Genomic DNA, 20,352 nt, shown 5'->3' with positions numbered 1-20,352 from the left:
CACAGACATTCTCATCCAATATTTCAACTGTTAACGTATCACTTCTTCAAAAATATATTAGACATAATCTTAGTTCTTGTTTTTAATGTGCTAGTAAGCACACTAATGTGTTAATAAACATATATTTGCTTCCTTGATATTTTTGAAAGTATATTTCAGTATACTTGGTTTTCTTTTAGTTCTATATTTTATATTTTATGTACGTAAAAGCATTATTTGCAGCATTCTCAGAGATTTAGTCTGCCGAAATGTTTATGATACACAGAGGCTTAGAATCCTTACAATTCTTGATATGACTAATAACTGCAAAAAAATTAAAATTTTAATTTTAGGCATTTATTTTCTGACCACTAACTCTTATTTTTCTAGTTTATTCCTTCAGATCTCCTCCCAGCTCCACCGTTTCTTCCACCCTTTCCCACCCGGACCTTCCATTCAACTTACTGCTTGTTTATCCCTTCTTCCACTCATGTCCTCAGGTCCCTCCTCCAAGAGCTCAGATTCCACAGCCCATAATTAAAACCACTTCCTTTTCTGTACTTTACCTCATTTTCCCTTTAATGCTCCTCAGATGGCCGAATCCAAACTCTGATTAAATACAAATTTGTGTTGTACTATGTGCCTGAATACAAGGAGAATTCTCTGCTCCTGTCAAGATCTCCCTGTGCATCCCCATCCTCAACACTTACCAACTCCCAAAACACTATTTGCCCAGGTCTAATCATGCCCATAGATCTCATTTATGGCACTAACCAAAGAAGCCCAGAAATCCCTGATTAACACAGTTCTGGGTGCTCCATTTTCTGACTCCATGTCTATCCACACTTAACTCTTAAAATCTTCCCACTCTGCCCCCTGGAAGTCATTGTTGGTCATCAGCCAAGTGTTCTATAACATCCATCTCTTCACTACATGTTTCCTTCCCCTTGTTTTTTTCTTTAAGATTTGATCTATTTATTTGAGAGAACATGTGTGTGAGAGAGTGTATGCATATGTGTGCATGAGCAGGAGGAGAAGCCAAGGGAGAAGCAGACTCCCTGCTGAACAGAGAGAGGTGGGCTCAATCCTAGGACCCTGGGATCATGACCTGAGCTGAGGCAGACACTTAGCTGACTGAGCCACCAGCTGCCCCTTCTTCCCTTTCTTAATTCATCTGAAATATTGCTCTAATTGCTTTTCCTGCACTTTGTTCAGACTCCCTGGATACTGGGCCTGTGGCAGGGTAGTTGTCCTTCTTGCTTCTTGTTACTTCCATAGTATTCTCCTTTCTTGCTCAAAGAGCCCTGCTTAGAATTTCATATCATCTGCTTCTCTCATTCATTTTCCCTTTTTGAAGTTTTCTACTAATCCCTTGCATCCTTTCTACTCATTCCTTGAGGAGGAGTTAAGAGCCCAGATGACTGTCACTATCTCCAGAACTACTTCTATCATACTTTTTGTTGATTTCAGTTCACATGCAGATGATCCTTACATTACACTGTCCGCTCAGTTCCTTGAAACACTCTGCTCATTTATGTTGTCCTTCCTATGGTTCTACTCTAACCTTAATATTGCTGTTTTTATAATATCAAAGACTCTGGTCTCTGACCACCACCTATCTTTCCTCTCAATTTATTTGTTTTAGTGTTTTGACTCCTAAAATTTTTTGACCCACCATAAATCATTGATTTTAATCACTTTTTCCGGTTTTCTCTCAATTTCATGATATCTAGCTTAAATCCCAGAGCCACATGTTATAGTTACTCCTGTGTATAGAACCCCCACCCCTCCAGTTCTCTTGGCTTCTCTTACTTCATTATACTCACTTGGATATATCATGGATTAATTCCAACTGTCCACTTATGTCTATGCCTGCACTCTCAAAACTAAAGGTGGCTAGAGAAAAATACCCAACACTAAGACTGGTTACACCACCTTGAATTCATGACCACTCACTTCAAACAGGACTGCAGTGCTGCTGGGCCATTCATTAGGTTTTCCAAATACCTTTATATTCTTCTCTTCTTGACCACTATTTTGCACTTCTCCTTCCTTAAATTTCCAACATATCTTTCCTATCTTCCTTCTTTAGTCAATAACATGATTCTGTTTTTCTAAGAAAATTAAAGAAATCAGAAGCAGCCACTATGTACCTTGCCATCCCTCCCAATCACCTGAATAAGCTCTATGTTCCTATCTAAGAGCCACTGTCCACATAGGAGCCAGATTTCAACACCTCCTGCTAATTCAAGAGTATTTCCTCAACCATTCTGTCTTGTCTTTTCTGCATTGCCATTTTCCTTTTTCTCTATTTGATTTTTTTTTTTTGCATCACTATACAAGTATTCAGCAATAGTGCCCATCTTTAAGAGGAAACAAAGAAAAAAAGGAAAATCTCCTTGTAGCTATTGTGTTGTTCTATGAGTTTCTTTAAAGCAAAATGCAATCGATAATTTGTTCATCTTCACCATCTCTAATTCCACTCTCAAATTCTGTCTTGAATTTGCTTCAATCAAGTTTTCATCTCAACACTATCAAAAAGCTCTTGTCAGGTCACCAATGACCTTCACATTTTTATTCCAGGAGTTATTCTGTATTTAATCTTTTAGCAGCATCAATACAGTTGATCACTTTCTACTCCTTTGCTTTCTGGACATCAGTTTCTGGTGATTTTCCTCCTCCCTCACAAGCTGCTGTCCTCAGTCTCTTTTGCTGGTTCCTGATCATCTTTCCAACTTTTGAGTTTAAAATACCCGAGACTCAGTACTTCAGTAACTATATCTCTCTTAGTCCCTAAGTAATCTTATTCAGTTTCAAGGATTTAACTGCTGAAAGCTCTCAAGCATATGTCTCCCATTTATTCAACTGCCTCACTACTCACCAGTATCTCCACTTAGATATCTAAAATAAACCTTCCCTCCACCCCGCTGTATCTGCTTTTCTTACATTTTTACCCATCTTGACAAAACATTTCCAATCTTCCTTGAAGTCATCTTTGACTTTTCTTCTCTTACATACAACATTCATTTCATCAGGAAATCTTATTGGTTTTATCACTAAAATATATCTAAAAACCTCCAGACCTGCTGCCACCATCATGGTTCAGTGATCCTGCTTTCTCTCCAGGATTATTGTACTAGACATCTAACTGTGTTCTCTGCTTTGTGCTTAGCTAGCACGCTACAATTTGTTGAATGTAGAATGATCACAGTGATCATTTTCACTTATGTCAGCTCTTATCTGTGCAAAAACTTCCACTGACTTTCCACCTTACTCAGAATGGGATTAGGGTATATTCATATTTGTATCTTGTCTGATCTGTGTCAACCGTGCCTATTACCATTAACTCACAAAACATAAATCTATTTCTGTGAGATTCTTATTTTTTTAAGATTTTATTTATCTATTCATGAGAGACACACAGAGAGAGGCAGAAAGATAGGCAGAGGGAGAAGCAGGCTCCCCATGGGAGCATGATGTGTAGTAGTAGCATTAGTACAGGTTGCTTTTGCTATTTTGATATCATGATCTCTTAGCTTAGTCTAATTTTTCCTAAACTTATTTTCCTTCTTCTCAATTTCCTTATATTTTTCTTTATCATGATTTATGTATCTTTTAAACTACCTTAAAACCTTTTTAGAATGAGGCAGCTTATAACTTATAAGTAAATATTTTCATTTTATTCTCCATAAAAACCTGACCCAGCACTTTGACTCAATATTTATTTTCTCAGCTAAACTAGCAAAAAAAGTTATCTAAATAAGTGTTGCTGTGTTAAAACGTCTCAAAAACTCAGATCATAAATGACTTAAAAGCATGCATTGACCTTTAAGAACTATAAAACACATGTATCACATTTCTAACATATGCATTATGATGAAAATATGAGGTAAAAATAATTCTTTAAATATAAAGTCATAAAGATTGTATTCTAAAATGTAATAGCTGATAAAATCTAAAGAAATGTTAAAAATGAAGACAAATTGATACAATTGAAAAGTGCTTATATATTTAGTATGATAATTTTCATGGCAATTGGAGTATAGGCACATATGATTCTAAGATTACAAGGAAATTGTAATCCAAGGAGAAACTTAAAATATAAGGCAAACCAATTTAATAGAGAAAGATTGGAAATAGAAAAAAATGGTGCCACCATATATGAAATATATAGCCATCATAATTCTTATATATATTCTTCCAAATACCTCAAGTAATGTAGTAACATTATATATTCTGAGGTTTTGGAGAGCGCTTTGGTTTTTATAAATGAAAAGACATTCTTTCTTTTCATGTAGTCATTATAAGTGGCTGCCTAAACCTCCAAACATATAAATATACTGTTATGGGTACCTGATACCCAACATGGATTTGATATAGAGAATAAATTCCTACACAGATAAAATTTATTTAGCTTCTGGGGTTTGTTTTGTTTTGTTTTGTTTTCACCGAATATATTTTTCTGCTAATAACAGAGTTGGTCTTTTAGAAGACTGCTTATTTTCTGGGAACACTGATTATTTTGTGAGTTTGTTAATTACTTCGCCTTTTGTAGGGGTGATTTTGATTGTTGAACACATCTTTTTTTGCCATATACTAGTTTTTGTGTTTTTCATAGGATTGAAAAACTGTCCTTAGTAAACAAAATTTAAATGATCTCTAATATATTTGAACTAAGGTATATTTAAAAATCATTACAAAAAAGATACTATCTCATATATATTATCACTTTTGTAGAACTTTGGGTTCAGGTAAAGAAATAAGACAATAATTTAACTTAGAATTTTATTATTCTTATTTTGCCTAATTTTCAAATGAATATAATTTAATCACTAAGGTGAGAATTCTATTGTCTTGTTATTCTCTAATTCTTTAAGTAGTATTTTCTATGCCAACCATTAATTATATTCAGAAAAAAATTTTAAATCCGTATATTATGATCAAATAAAAGAAATATAAAAGAAAATAAAAATTACATTATTCTTGGAAGAAAATAAAATGCAAATGAGGATGCTTTTTATTATAGAGTGATTATTTGAAATTATTTACTGTTTTAAAATCTCTTTACTGTTCTTCCTGGAAGAAGATTTATTTACTAAAATTGAAGATTAAGAAAATGAGTTATAAATTATAATTGATAACATAAGTAATAAATGCCAAGAGTTACAACATTGATTATTAAAAGAAGAATAAAACATATACATGACAGACAATATTAAATGCAGAATTATAAGTATTTCCTAAGGCATAACTGATTGTAAGCATTTTTCTATAAATTAAGTAGAATTTCTGCTAATGTCTAGTATTGCAGATTATATATATTTTTATAACACAAGACATATGAGATAAAGTATCTAGACAAAAGATGGAAAAATCACAGTGAGGATATAATGAGAGACAGGCTCTGCTTTTGGCAAGGAAAGAAATGGTTATTCTCTCCTCACTTTATTTGAACAAACTTCCTGTCCTTATAATTAACCTATTGAAATATATGCAATAGCACTTACAACAGCACATAGCAGTTACTCAATTGTTTTATTTAATCAATAGTAGCTACTAATGAATTGTACAACCTAACACATGAATAACATGCTTTACACAGAATAATGTCTTCACATTATATTATTATTAATTACCATGTTATACTTAAATAACTTATTTTTTAGTTTCTAGATGTACTGAGGTGTATATATACAATTCAGAGAGTGTCAAATAATGGAATACTTTTGTGTAAATTTGATAAATTACCATTTATCATTTATCACCATTTATATGTGTTAATTTACAAAACACTTGGTCTCTATTGTTTATTGTATTTTCTATACAGATATGCTGTATAGGCAGTGAACATTATGTCTCTTATTGCTTTCCTTGACCATTTTTTTATTAAACACATGCAACATTGCAAGTTTTAAAACTAAAGATTAGGCATTATTTCATGTAGCAAATGTTTCTGTTGTGGCTATTTTCCCAAGTTAACATTTGAAAAACTATGTTTGAAATATAGCCTAGCAAAATGTGCTTTTGATTAATATTGTTAACATCAGTGAGAATTTTCCAGGCATAAAAGGGGGTTCCAGTCCAAGGCAACAAATGTTGACTTTGAGAACATATAAAATGGCATCCCCTTCAGTGCATTTTGGGATGTGACACTCGAAAAGATGGTAGGGTAGAAATAGTTGGAGTAGAGGTTGTATTCAGACTGTGAAAAAGGGGCAGATTGAATATATAGGTTTGTTTGTTTTTTTTCATGGTATTTTCTTTCTGATGTTTAAATAAGAGGTGATGAAGTCCTTAATTACTAAGGCAGAAGCAGCAGAGAGAGTAGGTAGAGAGATTCTAGAGATGTACTGGAGATAGAATCAATTGTTCTTGGTGACCAAGTTGATATATTGCAAATGAAGGTAAAAGTGTCTTGCAAATGACTCTATGTTTTCTATTATGAGTAATAAGTGCATGTCAGCATCATTGAGCAAAGTAATTAAGTAATTTAGAAAGATAGGAACATTTCATAATAATAATGACAACGATGGAACAGAGAGAATATAGGGAGAAAGAAGTGGTTCTGTGACAAACTCTGAAGAGCTCTCACATGGAAAAACCAGGTCAGGACATACTCTCTCAAGACAAATCATTAGTCTCAAACTTATTACTAGATTTTATAAATTTGTCTCAATATTTAGAAAATTGAGTTATTTCAAACATATTAGTATATCATCTCAATCAATGTATAAAGACTCTTTGTATAAAGTACACCGTCAAGAGGCATAAAGATGCAAGGTACAAGTCTTAAGGGAAGAATGACAGTAATAACTCCAAAAATTTTATAGTGAAATGACTAGAAGAAACTGGCACTACTGGTAGGAATACAGACAGATGTTGCAAGAATTTCAGTTTCCACTCACTGTGTGGGAATTTGGCTTGTTCAATATAAACAAAACGGTTTCTTAAAAAATTTCCCAGAATTCCTGGTGGTTAGCAAGGAGTAACTACTCTGCTGATTTTTAAAATAAACTCCTTGCGGAAGTGATGAAAGCCAATGTTCTTTTTTTTCCATTTTCTTGAACTTAGAGAATTTTGAAAAGAACGTACAACATCAGAGTTTAGCATGTGAAAATAAAACTGAGAATGAGCTTTCTGGAAAGAGAATTCTGAAAAATGTATAAACAAAGTGAAAATTCCATGCAGATACCATCCAATGCGATTGGATTGTTTTATACCTTCTAGATGAGAAGCTAAACAAGAACAAACTTAGAAATCTTTTACAGTTAATCAGTGATAAGTTCCAGGCAGTAACTCCTTATACACTTCAGACTGTTGATAAAACAGCTGAGAAGATATCTCTCCTGTGGAAGCGTAAAAAGAAGATTCGGCTTGTTGCAATCCTTATAAAAGTTGTAGAGAGTCAGTGAATTTGTTTTTTTTTTTTGTTTTTTTTTTTGTTTTTTTAATTTTTATTTATTTATGATAGTCACAGAGAGAGAGAGAGGCAGAGACACAGGCAGAGGGAGAAGCAGGCTCCATGCACCGGGAGCCTGACGTGGGATTCGATCCCGGGTCTCCAGGATCGCGCCCTGGGCCAAAGGCAGGCGCCAAACCGCTGCGCCACCCAGGGATCCCGAGAGTCAGTGAATTTGGACAGTTTTTTATAAGAGGTTGATGTGCATTTGAAAATACAGACACCAATTAATCCTTGCTGGTAGACAAATGACACTGAATCCTGCCTTGAAGCCCCAAGGCCTGACAAACAAATGAGTTCAGGTTCGTATTAGGAAGGAAAATCTTAAATACCAAAATACTACCTCAAACAGGTGAGTCACTCATTTGCCATAGCCCCAAAGCAATGACTCAAGAAAAATCACATGAGACTTTGGTCACAGTTTTACCCCGGGAAATCTTCCAAGGTGGTTGTGTCTCTGACTCACCATGTGAAACCAGTGGAGATCTAGAATCCTTGACTGTTTTTGCTGTGGAGCTGTTTAGAGATCCATAGTAATTTCCACCTTTCAGTGTATTACATTAGGGAGGTTGAATCACTGAATTCTCTAGCTATCGTAGGAGATACTCATGAAGCATCCATGGAATAGAGAAAACATCACTGGAGTTAGAACCATGTTCCAGTTCAATACCCAATTTTTACTTTGTCTAGGTGGCCAAATCTGAGCCTTAGGCCTCTCATCTGTAGATGAGGATAATGATGCATACTTCAACTGTGTATCATGTGAATTAAGCAAAATAACATATTACAAACTTCTCCGAACTGAGCTGGCACATAATAAATTATAAAAGTTAAAAATCCATTAAATGGATATTTATTAATGATATATCATGGGCAGACTGTCCAGAAAATTTAGGAATACATGAAATAATTTTAATTAATTTTAAATGAATCTTTTTATTCTCATATCATCATTATTTGTATATTTAAATTTTGGAGTTTTCTTCATTGTTAGATGAAGATTTTATTTAAAAAGAAAAGCAGACCTAAAAGTTAAATAGGAATTAATCTTCATCTAGCCTTTAATAAAACCAGACAGGTAGAATGAAAATTACCCCAAGGAAGGCCAGCCACTTGAGTGACTGCCACTAATTAGGGTCCCAAAAGGAGTTACATGAAACTGGACACAGCTCCTACTTTGGGGCTCATAACACCAATTGACAGACATCTTTTTGAAGGGCTTGCTATTCTAAGCAAATTTAAAAGACTGTACCTATCCTTTCCTATGACTGGGTAATGATTTGTTCCACAAAAATTGATACTAGAGATAGGAGTGCATTTGTCATATTTCCTACAATTTTAAGGATGCCTGTACAAAGTGACCCTCTGTACATGAATAGTCATGACATCCTGCCACATGATAGAGGTAAGCCTTTGGGATTTCATTGTCTCACATAAAAACAAAAACTGTGCTCCACCTTGACCTTGGACATGAATATTAAAATTAGCAGGTCATTTGCCCAAATTTATGCAAAAGAAGAACTGAGAAGAACTCAGTGGGCTTTATGGGAAGACAGATCAGCCTGCTTCCCTTAGTTTGGATTTCTTTTACTAGATACCATTAAAAGTTTAAAGAAAATTGACTGTCATGACCAGTAGATATTACTCTTACTCTTTATTGTCAATAAGCCAACATACTAGCTGGTCTTCCAAAAGCATGAAGAGGCAAAGCTTTAGAACAAGTGAGTGTGTCTGTGAGGGATGTGCAGAGAACAGTCTTCCTTCCTCTATAAGTAAACCCAATAGGCCATGTATCTGTAGCTCCTGAAAATGTCCAGGAAGTCTTAGCCACAGATATGCTCAAGGGGTTCCTCAAGCCCAGCACTAAAGAGGAACCATTAGCCTTGGAAAGAGGCACACACAAATTCTTAAACTTTCTGGCTCTACTTGCTGTCCTTTTATCTCAAAAACTGAGGAAAAGGAGAGTTAGGCCAGAGGAACAGATAATTTAATATTTGTTTTGATGAATATGACAAAACAGAATAGGCATTTAAAGTCCCCAGTCTCAAGGCACCTGGGTGGCTCAGTTGGTTAAACATCCAACTCTTGATTTTTGACTCACCCCAACATCTGGCTCTGTTCTCAGTAGGAAGTCTGCTTGAGATTCTCTCCTCTCTGTCTCCTTCTACCCTGCGCCTGCTCAAGCTCTCTCTTTCTCTCAAACAAATAAATAAATCTTAAAAAAAAAAAAGTCCTCAGTCTAACTTTTATCAAGACTGAGAAAAACTGATTCTCGTGGTAGTTTAATACATTCCACAAAGCCAGGGCTATCTATGGTAAGAATGTTCTAGCAGCTATTTCTAAAGCCAAATGTAATGATCTAACAAGCTGACTCTGGTTGTTTGTGAATTAACAACAAATAAAGAATTTGAATGTTATTTGTTAAAGATTTTATACAAGTTGAAAAAAATAAACCCATGAAATCCATTATGTACATGTTGTGCATTTAGTAGAATGGAACCCAAATACTGAGGTCTGGGTCTCTCTCTTCTGCCTCATCCTAGGCTCAGTTTATTCTCATTAAAAATTCATGAGGGGCACTAGAGTGGTTCAGTTGGTAAGTGACAAACTCTTGATTTTGTCTCAGGTCATGATCTCAGGGTTCTGAGATCAACCCCACATCTGGCTCCACACTCAGTGCAGAGTCTGCTTGACATTCTCCCTCTGCCTCTATCCCAAAATAAATAGATTAATTAATTAATTAACTAATTCATGGAATAAACATTGTTTTAATGAACAAATTATATTTCATATTTCAAATTTACAATTAACAGATGACTTTTACTATGCATTTTTAGCAGTTTTTTTTTCATTTAATTAGCACAGATACCTTGCTGTGTACTACACTTATTATTTTGCAGATAAGGAAATGGAGGCTCTGAGGGCTTAAGTACCTTATGAGGGCAATTATATTCAAATATATTCAAATAAAGCAATCTGGGCAAATATTTTCAAGTAGAATTCTTTCTAATGCAGAATCTCGTTCTCTGGTGAAAATATAACCTTGCATTTCTAAAGAAGTAGATAAGCTAATTTAAAAGAGCCTCGTAGTTATAATCTCAGCTTACCCAAAAGTTATATCAAAATTAAGTTATTTAAGCATACCCTTGTTGGTCAATAGGCAGTTAGAAGTTACTCTTACATTTCCCAGCAATGAATTGGTCATCACTACATTGGAAATTAATGTTTCTTTTTCAAAGAGGAAATGTATACTGGCAATCTAGCATTCTGACCTGGAAAGGCCCAAAGTCAACAGTAAGGAAAGAACACAACTGCCAGGGTAAGCTGCCAGCAAACCATATACCTCTGCCAAAAGAAAAAAAGAATCTTATTTTGCTTGGCATATGGGTTTAAAATTGCCAAACAAGTAGGAACAGCAAGATTAGTGGGTTGCATGACTTTGAAAAAAACCATCAAAGCCACTATCACTTACATGATCAAACATTTAATGTGTCTTTATAAACTAATATCAACTTTGATTATTATTAAATGAGGGGAAATATGACAAATATGTTTGCAAATTTTATGGCTCAATGCTTGATATTCTTAAATACATTATGGTTTGCTTAGAATCATAGACTCATGACCATAGTAGGAACCTTAGGACTTATAACGCTGAACCCTATCATTTTCCAGAGGGAAAATCCACATCCTTGACAAGTGAAATAGCCAAAGATCACACCAGCCTCAGAGCCACATTTTTGAGTCCAAAGAAGTTATACAACTACCTGCTGACAGAACTGGAAGTAGGCTTTAGGCTGTCTTTCTCCTTCTCCATATATAGTTTAATATTTTCCTATCTCAAAGAGACATAAAAAGATAAAATTATCAAAAGCAAAATAAAGTAAGCTGATTTATAAAGACACCGTAAAAATAGATATCTAAAGAAAAAATAATGAAAACATAAAAAAAGTCTGCTTCATTTTACTTTCTGACTTCTCTCTCTCTTTTTTTTCCTAGAAACTCTTAAAACCAACTGGGGTAAATATCCATTACTTCATTTTGTCAAAGGCAGGTAGTTAATGCTTATAATAATTGATTTAAAATTGCAACATGTCTTGACATTTTCCCCCAGAGACCTATCTGAAGCAAACCCAGCTAGCTATCTTTCTAAAAAGCTACCTCCTCTAATTTTAATAAGCACTAGATAGTTTATAAAAATAATTTTGGTATACAGCCTAAAGGAAATTTTGACATTAACCTCACCGAATTGTAGGCATTTAATTGCAAATTTTATGCCAGTTACCAGCTATGTGAAACTTTCCTGCTTTATAAGATTTTCAGTTTATACTGCTGCTCTATTTCAGATTCTCATTATTGATAGTGTTTAGACAGAATGAAGAATAGGGTGGGAGCCTAGGGGTGGTGGAGTAAAGGAATCATGAAGAGGAAGAGAAAAAGATAGGGTGGAAATTCAGAAATGAATCAAACAAAACCAAATTTTTCATAAAATCCTAGTATTCAAGACAAATTTTAAAATAATTTGCTTTTGCCTCAGTGGCTTCACATAGCTCAGGTGTGTTCAGTCCTGCAAGAAAATTGGATTGCTTAAATATTGTTTTAATTGTAAGAAAATTCATCTATACTTTGTTACAGTTCCATATCTCAAAGTGGGAAACAGCTCTTCAGCTCCTTTAAGTTTGTTTACACTCATTTCTGCCACACAATTTAAGAAAATAAGCATCGTTTTTCCACCTAATACAACCATCCAGTGGAGAAACAAATACAATTAAATAGTTTGCTGAAGGGTATACAATTGGTAAAAGAGAATTCCCAATTGGTTAGGCTAACCAAAAACAAAACCTTTCACTACTACTTAACCAGACTAAATCTTTATGATTGATCAAATTTGTAAAATGACAAACTCCTAGATCTTCCTATACAAATAAATAAGGTTGGAAATGCTGATTTTACATAGACTCAGCCATAGTGGTTTATTAAATTTCTTAACTTATTCTTCATGTAATTTTCACTGCTGTTGAAATTCCAGATCTTAGAGTAAATATAACCATATGTATTTGTGTATTCCACACCCCCACACCCCCCCACACAAAAAAAGTAGCTTTCAGGCTTACAGTGTCTAATGATGCACCTATCCTGGGTCTCTTTCAATGATTACTCAGATAAATGGCTCCATTACCGTGACTAGTTTACAGAAATAAATAGTCCTGAAGTCTTCAGTAGCTAAATAGATCATTTGCTTTTCTTATCTTGATTAGCCTCAAGCAGTTGGAAAAATATGTAAAAGTTGAGGAAGGCAAGTTAGGTTAACAATTACCCGACACATACTTTTCCCATTACCACAAAACACATTTTCCAAAATTATAGACAAAGTATTATTCTTATGACATATTTCTTGACATAAAGCTTATCATAGTCAACAAATTTAAGAGATAATTTTAGGGGACTCAGTGTACATTTGCACTTTTTAGTTGAAATGTATTCTCAGTTTTCAGTTTTTCTCCGACTCCTATTTTACTTCTTGATCCCCATAGTTCTTTCACTAGGGAAAGTACTAACCCTTCTGAGACAAGAATGAACATTGATATTTTCTTAAGTCCCCTTGCCTCCCTGGCTACAATGATTGGTTAAGGCATGGGAAACAGTTCCAATCTAGTGCTATCACAGAAATCCACTAACTCAGCCACAGTAATTGGTCTAGAGAAGGGTGTGTGACCCAGACTCTGCAAATTAGAGTCTTTCCTTGAAACTTTTCTCAATAGAGTTTAGATAAAAAGATGTTGTCTTTTTTGCTCTTGAGAATATATGGCGGTGAGCCAATATATTGGATCTCTTGTCTATCTTGAGGAGAAGTCTGAGAATTTGAGACAACATGCAAAAGAAGAAGAGATGAAAGTCAGAGATATGGGGCACAGGGGTTCAAGTCTCCAGCTGTAGTTGTTCCAAAGCAATATGACATTGGCTCTTTAGTTGGGTTCCTGGTACTTGAAACCAAAGATCCCAACTACAGTGCCACAAAGAAGATAACACTTGAGCTCGACCACTGCCATAAAGTTCAATATGCCCAGTCTTGATCGGTAGAAGTACATTCTAGGAATATTTGTGCTCTAAAAGGACATGTGTGTGACTGGGGAATAATAAGTAGACATATGTGTTTCAAATGTAAAATTTATGCAGGGGACACCTGTTTTTTGTATTGTTTTGCTTTGTTTTCCACTCATTTACTTTTCAAAAAAAAATACAATGCAAGATATCTATAGCAAGAAATAAACAGCGTCAAATGCAGTATGGGTCACTACAATTTATAGGAGTTTTCGATTAGCCATGCGTTTTCTGAAGTGCTTTACATAAGGCAGCTGTTTTCAAACCATGATAAGCAGATCCCCCTACAAATTGTGTGGAGTGATGGTAGGCTTGGGGGAGTTCAGGTACCAGCATAACATGGAGGAGATAGAGGCCAGTAGTATATATTGTTCCAGACTGTACACATAAATAAGGTGAGAAATGCCAATATTACTAGACCCAGCCAGAGTGGTTTGTTACATTTCTTAGCTCATTCTTTATGTAATCATCACTGCTGCTGAAATTCCAGATCTTTGAATAAAGCATCCCTTTCTTCCTACTTCAGTAATGAACTTCTACATATGATTGCTTCTAAAGAAAGGTTATGTTGCTAAAAAATATAGAACCATTGATAGGCATCTTCTCAATTATCACAATAAAGCCATGAGACATATTATTATCCTCATTATCTAGTTGAAAGAACTAAGGCTTAAAAGGATGAAAGAACATGCTCAAGATTATTTAACCAATAAAAGGCAGAAGTAGGATTGAACTTTGCTTTCTTTGCTTAGGCCCAGAGGCCTTAGTCTTATCTGTCACATGCTACTATTCCCAGTATCCCCATTAGACTCCTACCAGGACAGTGACCTGCTTATTGATCATGTTTGCTTCTTCAGACCAAGCACAAACCTGCAGTCTGATAGGTAGTCAGACTACCTGTAATTAACTGAATTCAGCGAGAAACAAGCCAGAGCAGTAATGGAACACCACTCAAGTGGAAAAGAGAAGCTTTCTTAATATAAGGTTTGAGTTCCTGCTGAAGAATTCAGTTTGGGGCCTAAGGGAGGTAGCAATCAGTTCTAGATCTGCTGTTTTTGAGGTTGATTGGAGAAGCAGGGATTAACTAGGGTTGGGAGTCATCATGAGAGGAGGATGGAAATACCAAGGGTCCCACTACAGGTCACAGTGGTTTCCTTTGCTTTCTTCCTTAAACCTCCTTATTCTACACATTTGAAATCTCTCCCATCTTCTGCTCTTAATTGGAAAAGGTTCAGTGCTTATAGATAGAAGAATTATTTATAACATTATGTGTCAAGTACTGTATACTGTACTTGGTATTAGTCAACACAGCTGAAAATACAATTTGGAGATATATCTTGTCCTGAAGTTGTTCACAATCTAGAGATGTTAACAGTTGTGAACACAAAAAGTGGCATCACAAGAAGAAACTTCTCTGTCTTATAGCATCATCATCAGTAGCTATTTGGATTGGACCTTGGTGTCCAAATTTAAGTATCAGAAAAGGGATTTGTATAAGAACTGACTAGAATGAATGGTACTCTACTTATCATAAAACTTGCAAAGATGGTTAAACGCTATTTAACTTTTAATTGGAATTTCTCTTCTCAATATATAAGTCTCTTCAGCAGGAATCCTTCCTGAAGGAAATAATAAATCAGAGCAGTTTAGGTAAACAAACAAATAAACAAAAATCAAGAAAATCCAATGAAAAAGATATAGTATTCTAAACTGGCTTTATCTTTGTACTCATAAGGAAAAATGATTTACGAGATTGATGACTTGTTCATGTTTGACATGCAGTAAATATATGAGAGTAAAATATATGTTTATTGCATACCATGTAATTACTGACATTATACTTGATAGCAATATTATAATATACATTTTGTTAGATATAAAACCAATATATATTGAAAATGCTTCAAGAATATAGGGATCCCACATTTAAAGTGACTTTAAATAGTAATTCAGTCAGGTCTCTAATTTGTGCTTGGAATGTGGAAGAGAATTGAAGATGAAGACCACAATTACATAAGCTTGAGCCATTAGAGAAATTAAATATAACACACATAAACATGAAGAGTTTATTTAAAATAAATCAAATATCCTGATGTTGAAGCCACAAATTATGAAATTGTGTTTGGTTTTCATACTAACACCAAAACTTCAAAATGGCATCCACAATTGACTAAACTTCTTTCTGCAGCCACAGTTTATATGAGCCAACCCACATATTCAGGCAAGTACATGAACGTGTACCCGTCACTGGTGTAATTTGTGGTCAAAGGACAGAGCAATGCAGAGGCCTTGGAGTCATTTTCAGACAAAAGTCTTCAGGACAGATCATTTAACTTAGGTCAAACATTGAAAACTAATGTTTTTCTGTATGATTGAGGTTTATTATTGGTCACCTTATCAGAATAAAATAACATGCGGGCTTTGGCATATTTTAAAAATATCTATGTAGAAAAATAAAACGAAAAAGTACTATGTGAATACCAACCCTTTGCAACAACTTAGGAGCTGTGCTTTCTTGTATGTCATTAATTTTCCTTCTGTGACCTTTTAAGTGTAGTGTCCTTATGCATTTCTAGGACTGGTCCTTTTCCAAAGCTGTCTACAGAAAGTGGCAGAAAGAAAGAGTATGGTCTTTGGAGCCCAGCCAATCTGAGATGGAATCCTGGCTCTGCCCTCTCCTGGCCACTGGCTTTGACCAAGTCATTCTACCTGAATCTGAGCTACCTTATCTATAAAGTTAGGGTAGTAAGACCTATCATTATAGGTTGTTGTGTTAATGCCATATTATATATAAAAGGCCAGCAGAGTGTCTGTCTCTTGGGTATAGAAAAATAAGTAGTAGCTTCCATAGTCACTATTAGGGTTGGCCTCGCTATTGATAGTTATTACGTAGCAGTGGCATTAATGTGCTATCAGCAGCTACTTGAGGACCATTTATATTGCCCTTGTTCTGTCTTCACTTTTCCTCACTGTTCTGCTTTTTTCTTTATCTGTGTCTAATAATACTTCTCTTACACTTTCTACACAGCACTCATCGCTGCTGACAGGGCGCTAGTGAGATACCGGCATGTCGATAGATACAATCATCTTCCACTTGGTGGGGAGCATAAATGTGCTTTTAATGACTAGAGATTCAAGAGAAATACCCTGACTCTACCTAATATCAGAGGAATATTCCAAAGGCTGTTTGGGACCAGCCCAAACAGTAGGACAGTGAGGACAATGAGGTTTTAAGGTTTCAAATTAACTTCTACAACTTGACACAAATCTGTTACATTTACGAGCTGTTGACTGTATTTTTTTAGTTCAGCATTCATTCCAGCAATGTTTTCGTTAAAGGTGGTGACTAATAGTAGTGGGGAATGGAAAGGAAGAGTGTGCCTTCTTGATCCCATTTCTTAGGTTTTTCTCAAGGATTCCAGTGTGGACAAGAACTGCATCCATAAACTTGACCCCAGGAGGAGCTCTTCTAGATGTAACTAGTAGCCCAAGAAGTAATGCAAGTCCACAGTACATTACATCATTTTTATTTTAACTCATAACATAGTATCTCAGGGCAACCTTTCCTCAGATAAAAACTTGAATAGATTATTTACTATTATCAACAACAATATATTCCTCAAATCATTGTGTATAAGCACCTTAAAAATATGAAATCGCGCAACATCTATTTAGTATTCCCATGATGTTTTTTATCCCAGGTAACATTATTAGTATTTTTAGTACTTCTTTTTATCTTATTTTTTTATAGCTTACATATGTGGAGTTTTTTCATTTGTTTGTTTGCTTATTTATATATGTTTCTTGACTTAACATCTTCTGGTAGAAAATAAACATTTGTGATCTTATCATAAATGATTTATAGGAATGTGTTAAAAAAAAAAAGTCACCTGCTCTCACACACGAAATGCATAATCAAATGTTTTTGTTTTCTTAAATCACAAGCACAGAGAATTTTTGTTGTTGTTGTTATTGTTGTTTAAAGGAACCATTTGCTGTGCAGGACTGCATACTCAGGCCTTCCCCAAAGCATGGTAAATGAGAAATAATGCCATTCTCAATGAAATAATAAGCACGCTTTTGGTTTACTTTGTAGGTGTCTCCACCCTATCACCAACTCTTCTTGGCTTACTGCTGCCTGCCCTTGGCATCGTTGTCTACTTGGCAATCTGAATGTGATGTGACAGCTGCTGTTCCCAACCCAGCCCAGAGGACACTTCATCCCTATGATGACTACAGTTCCTTCCAATTCCTGTGGCTCCGCCCGAAGCCAAATAAATTACACTATAACAAACTATCCAACTGATTTACAATACACGTTATGACTGAGGCATTCAGGAACCCTTTCATCCAAAAGAATAAACTTTTAAATGGATATAAAATAATTTTTAACTCGTTCCAATATGCCTTATAAACCACTTAACCTGATTCTGTGACAGTTGCATGATTTAATTCAATGGGACAAGTTACAGTGTTCAATTCAATACTATAGGCTGTAGAGTGAAAGTAAAATCACCATACACAGGTGCTTTAAATTTAATAACAAGTTGTGAAATATAATAGAGGTTGAAATGTTGATCGTATGTGGTAAATGTAAGAGTAATACAGTCTCTTGTACAATTCTCTGTTTCGGGTCCTGCTTATTTTTGAATGGCCCCTATCATTCATGACATTTTGAGTTGTCTTGACAAAAAAAAATAGAGTATAACTGAAACATTCTGACATCAATGCCATGATCAAATCATTTTACTGAATAAGTTAAAAGATTCTGAATATTAAAAACCAATTCTAGAACTTGTTATCAGTATTCTTATTTTGGAAGAAAGTAATTTTCTAAATGTTTTATTTTCAGAATCAGTAATACTTTTAAGATAGTGTTCTAATAAAGTTAACATACCATATGAAGATTTTTCTTTACTTTTATATTATATTCTGAAGTTATTTTATGCTTTTCTTCATCAATTTCAAACCTCAAAAATCACAGCTCTTATCTAGAGTATCATCCTATTGCTGTATTTATTCATATGTGGGATGATGAATTTTGAAAAAATAGAGTGCTTCCATTTTTTAATTGAGATGTGACAGTCTTTACACAGCTAGAAATAAATGACAGTTAAGTGAATATCAGCGTGATCTAATAATATTCTAGTATTTTTGTTTTTGTGCTTCATTTCTAGGTAAAACCTTTCGTTATTGAAGGTATCAAGAAATCACCTATGGGTTGGAAAAACTACAATATACCTTTTTTTTAAATTTAGTTTTAAGCTCATTTCCCACTTCAATGCAATACTGAAAACTGGCTAAAAATACCAAATCAATATATTGCAAATGGTACTTTGAAAGTATGCACACTGGAAGGCCAGGAGGAGACAAATAATATGTCTGTCCAATGGTGTCTCCCAAGCGTTGGTGCTTTAGGTTTTTATAAGTTGTGAAAAGGAAGATGCACATTTCTTCATTCTCCATGGTGTGCAAGGAAATGTGTTTGAGTGTGGATGTGAAAGAAATGGAGTAATAAAGGATTAGCTGGCTCATGAAACAGTGCAATGTCTGATGATTCAGGAGGTATAATCCTATTTTATTAGCACAACCTTGCTAGCTAATTAGAGATAGAGTTTATCTTTTTAGAAAGGATACCTTATAGGTTCATAAAAAAAATATTTACAGGAAGCAAAATAGATCTATTACTACTTTACCCCCTTTTCTTTAATTTGTATAATTTTTGTACTATATATCTATGTGTAAATGTTTAGAGCTTTCATTATGAAAATATCAATAAATATTTCATTAGTTTACATTCAACTCTTTGTTATAAAATGAAACTTTTTAAAAATAAGTGAAATGGATGATTTCCCAGTGGAAGTATGTCAACAGTCTTAAGATCATTACCAGATTTCATAAAATACTTAATTATTTGAAAAGGAAACAAAATCTCTTCATACTTTAGGGAAACGAATACTCTGTAAGCCTTCTGTACAAATGTTTGTGTTTTCATTGTTACACTTTGGGGTTTTCCTTTTGCAATGGTGACCCATGTTGGGCATTTTTATATGATCGACAACAACTAAATCTTTTGCCAAATGCATGCTCGCCTTTTCTTTTCTAATGTAGTGCAATAAAGAGCAAAACTGGCTAGATTTTGCATGAAATGGTTCTGAAAGGTAAGGAGAAAACAGACTTTGGAGGTTGGTTGTTTAATTTTAAATTTGTGACAGAGATAAGATAGATTAAGATCTCTCATACACTGATAACTCAAGCTTTTCATTTCCTCATACAACTGTACAAATTTGACTGGGACCATCAGTTTTCAACTGTTGTCAAACTAACTAATGTATCATCTGCTTAAGACGCAAGATTCTTGATTAAACTTTATATAGATATAGACATATCTGTTGTTTCTTTGTATTTCAGGAAAGGTGATAGTAGTTTTATTTGATACTGATAAATATTGAATTGATTTTTTTAGTTATTTTTTATCATTTTTCCAATGGAGTAGTATAGGACTGTGCGTTGTCCTTTTTATGAATGAAAACAAATTATAAAGAAATAAATGTCTTACTGTTACCCAAGAAATAACAACTGTCCTTTCAATTTACCTAAAGTTGAAAATTGATTTTTAGAAGGTTTTGTTTATCAGTTCAATAGCACGGAATAAATATTACTTCTTAAGCAACAGTTAATTGTTTGAAAGGTGCTACATAAAATATACACACAGACATAAAGAGGCACACACACATGAGCTTGCATGTGTGTGCATGTGCACACACACAGGCATTATTCCATTGAAGTAAGATTACCTGATAGATAACTTC

The 20,352-nt window shown here is 34.5% G+C and overlaps 1 protein-coding gene across 3 annotated transcripts in view; it reads left to right on the top strand.

The window, feature by feature from the left end:
• Window positions 1-19,924, top strand: part of CNTN1 (contactin 1) — a 349,581-nt gene extending 329,657 nt beyond the window's left edge. For all 3 annotated transcript variants that reach the window (XM_072798336.1, XM_072798338.1, XM_072798337.1), the window contains one exon: window positions 17,637-19,924. In XM_072798336.1, the coding sequence (XP_072654437.1) occupies window positions 17,637-17,713 (77 nt within the window). In that variant the 3' untranslated portion in view covers window positions 17,714-19,924. The remainder of the gene's footprint in view (window positions 1-17,636) is intronic.
• The last annotated feature ends 428 nt before the right edge of the window (window positions 19,925-20,352 follow it).

The sequence above is a fragment of the Canis lupus genome, chromosome 25 (genome assembly GCF_048164855.1).
Source record: "Canis lupus baileyi chromosome 25, mCanLup2.hap1, whole genome shotgun sequence".
NCBI lineage: Eukaryota > Metazoa > Chordata > Mammalia > Carnivora > Canidae > Canis > Canis lupus.
This window is presented reverse-complemented; position numbering and strand designations above follow the sequence as displayed.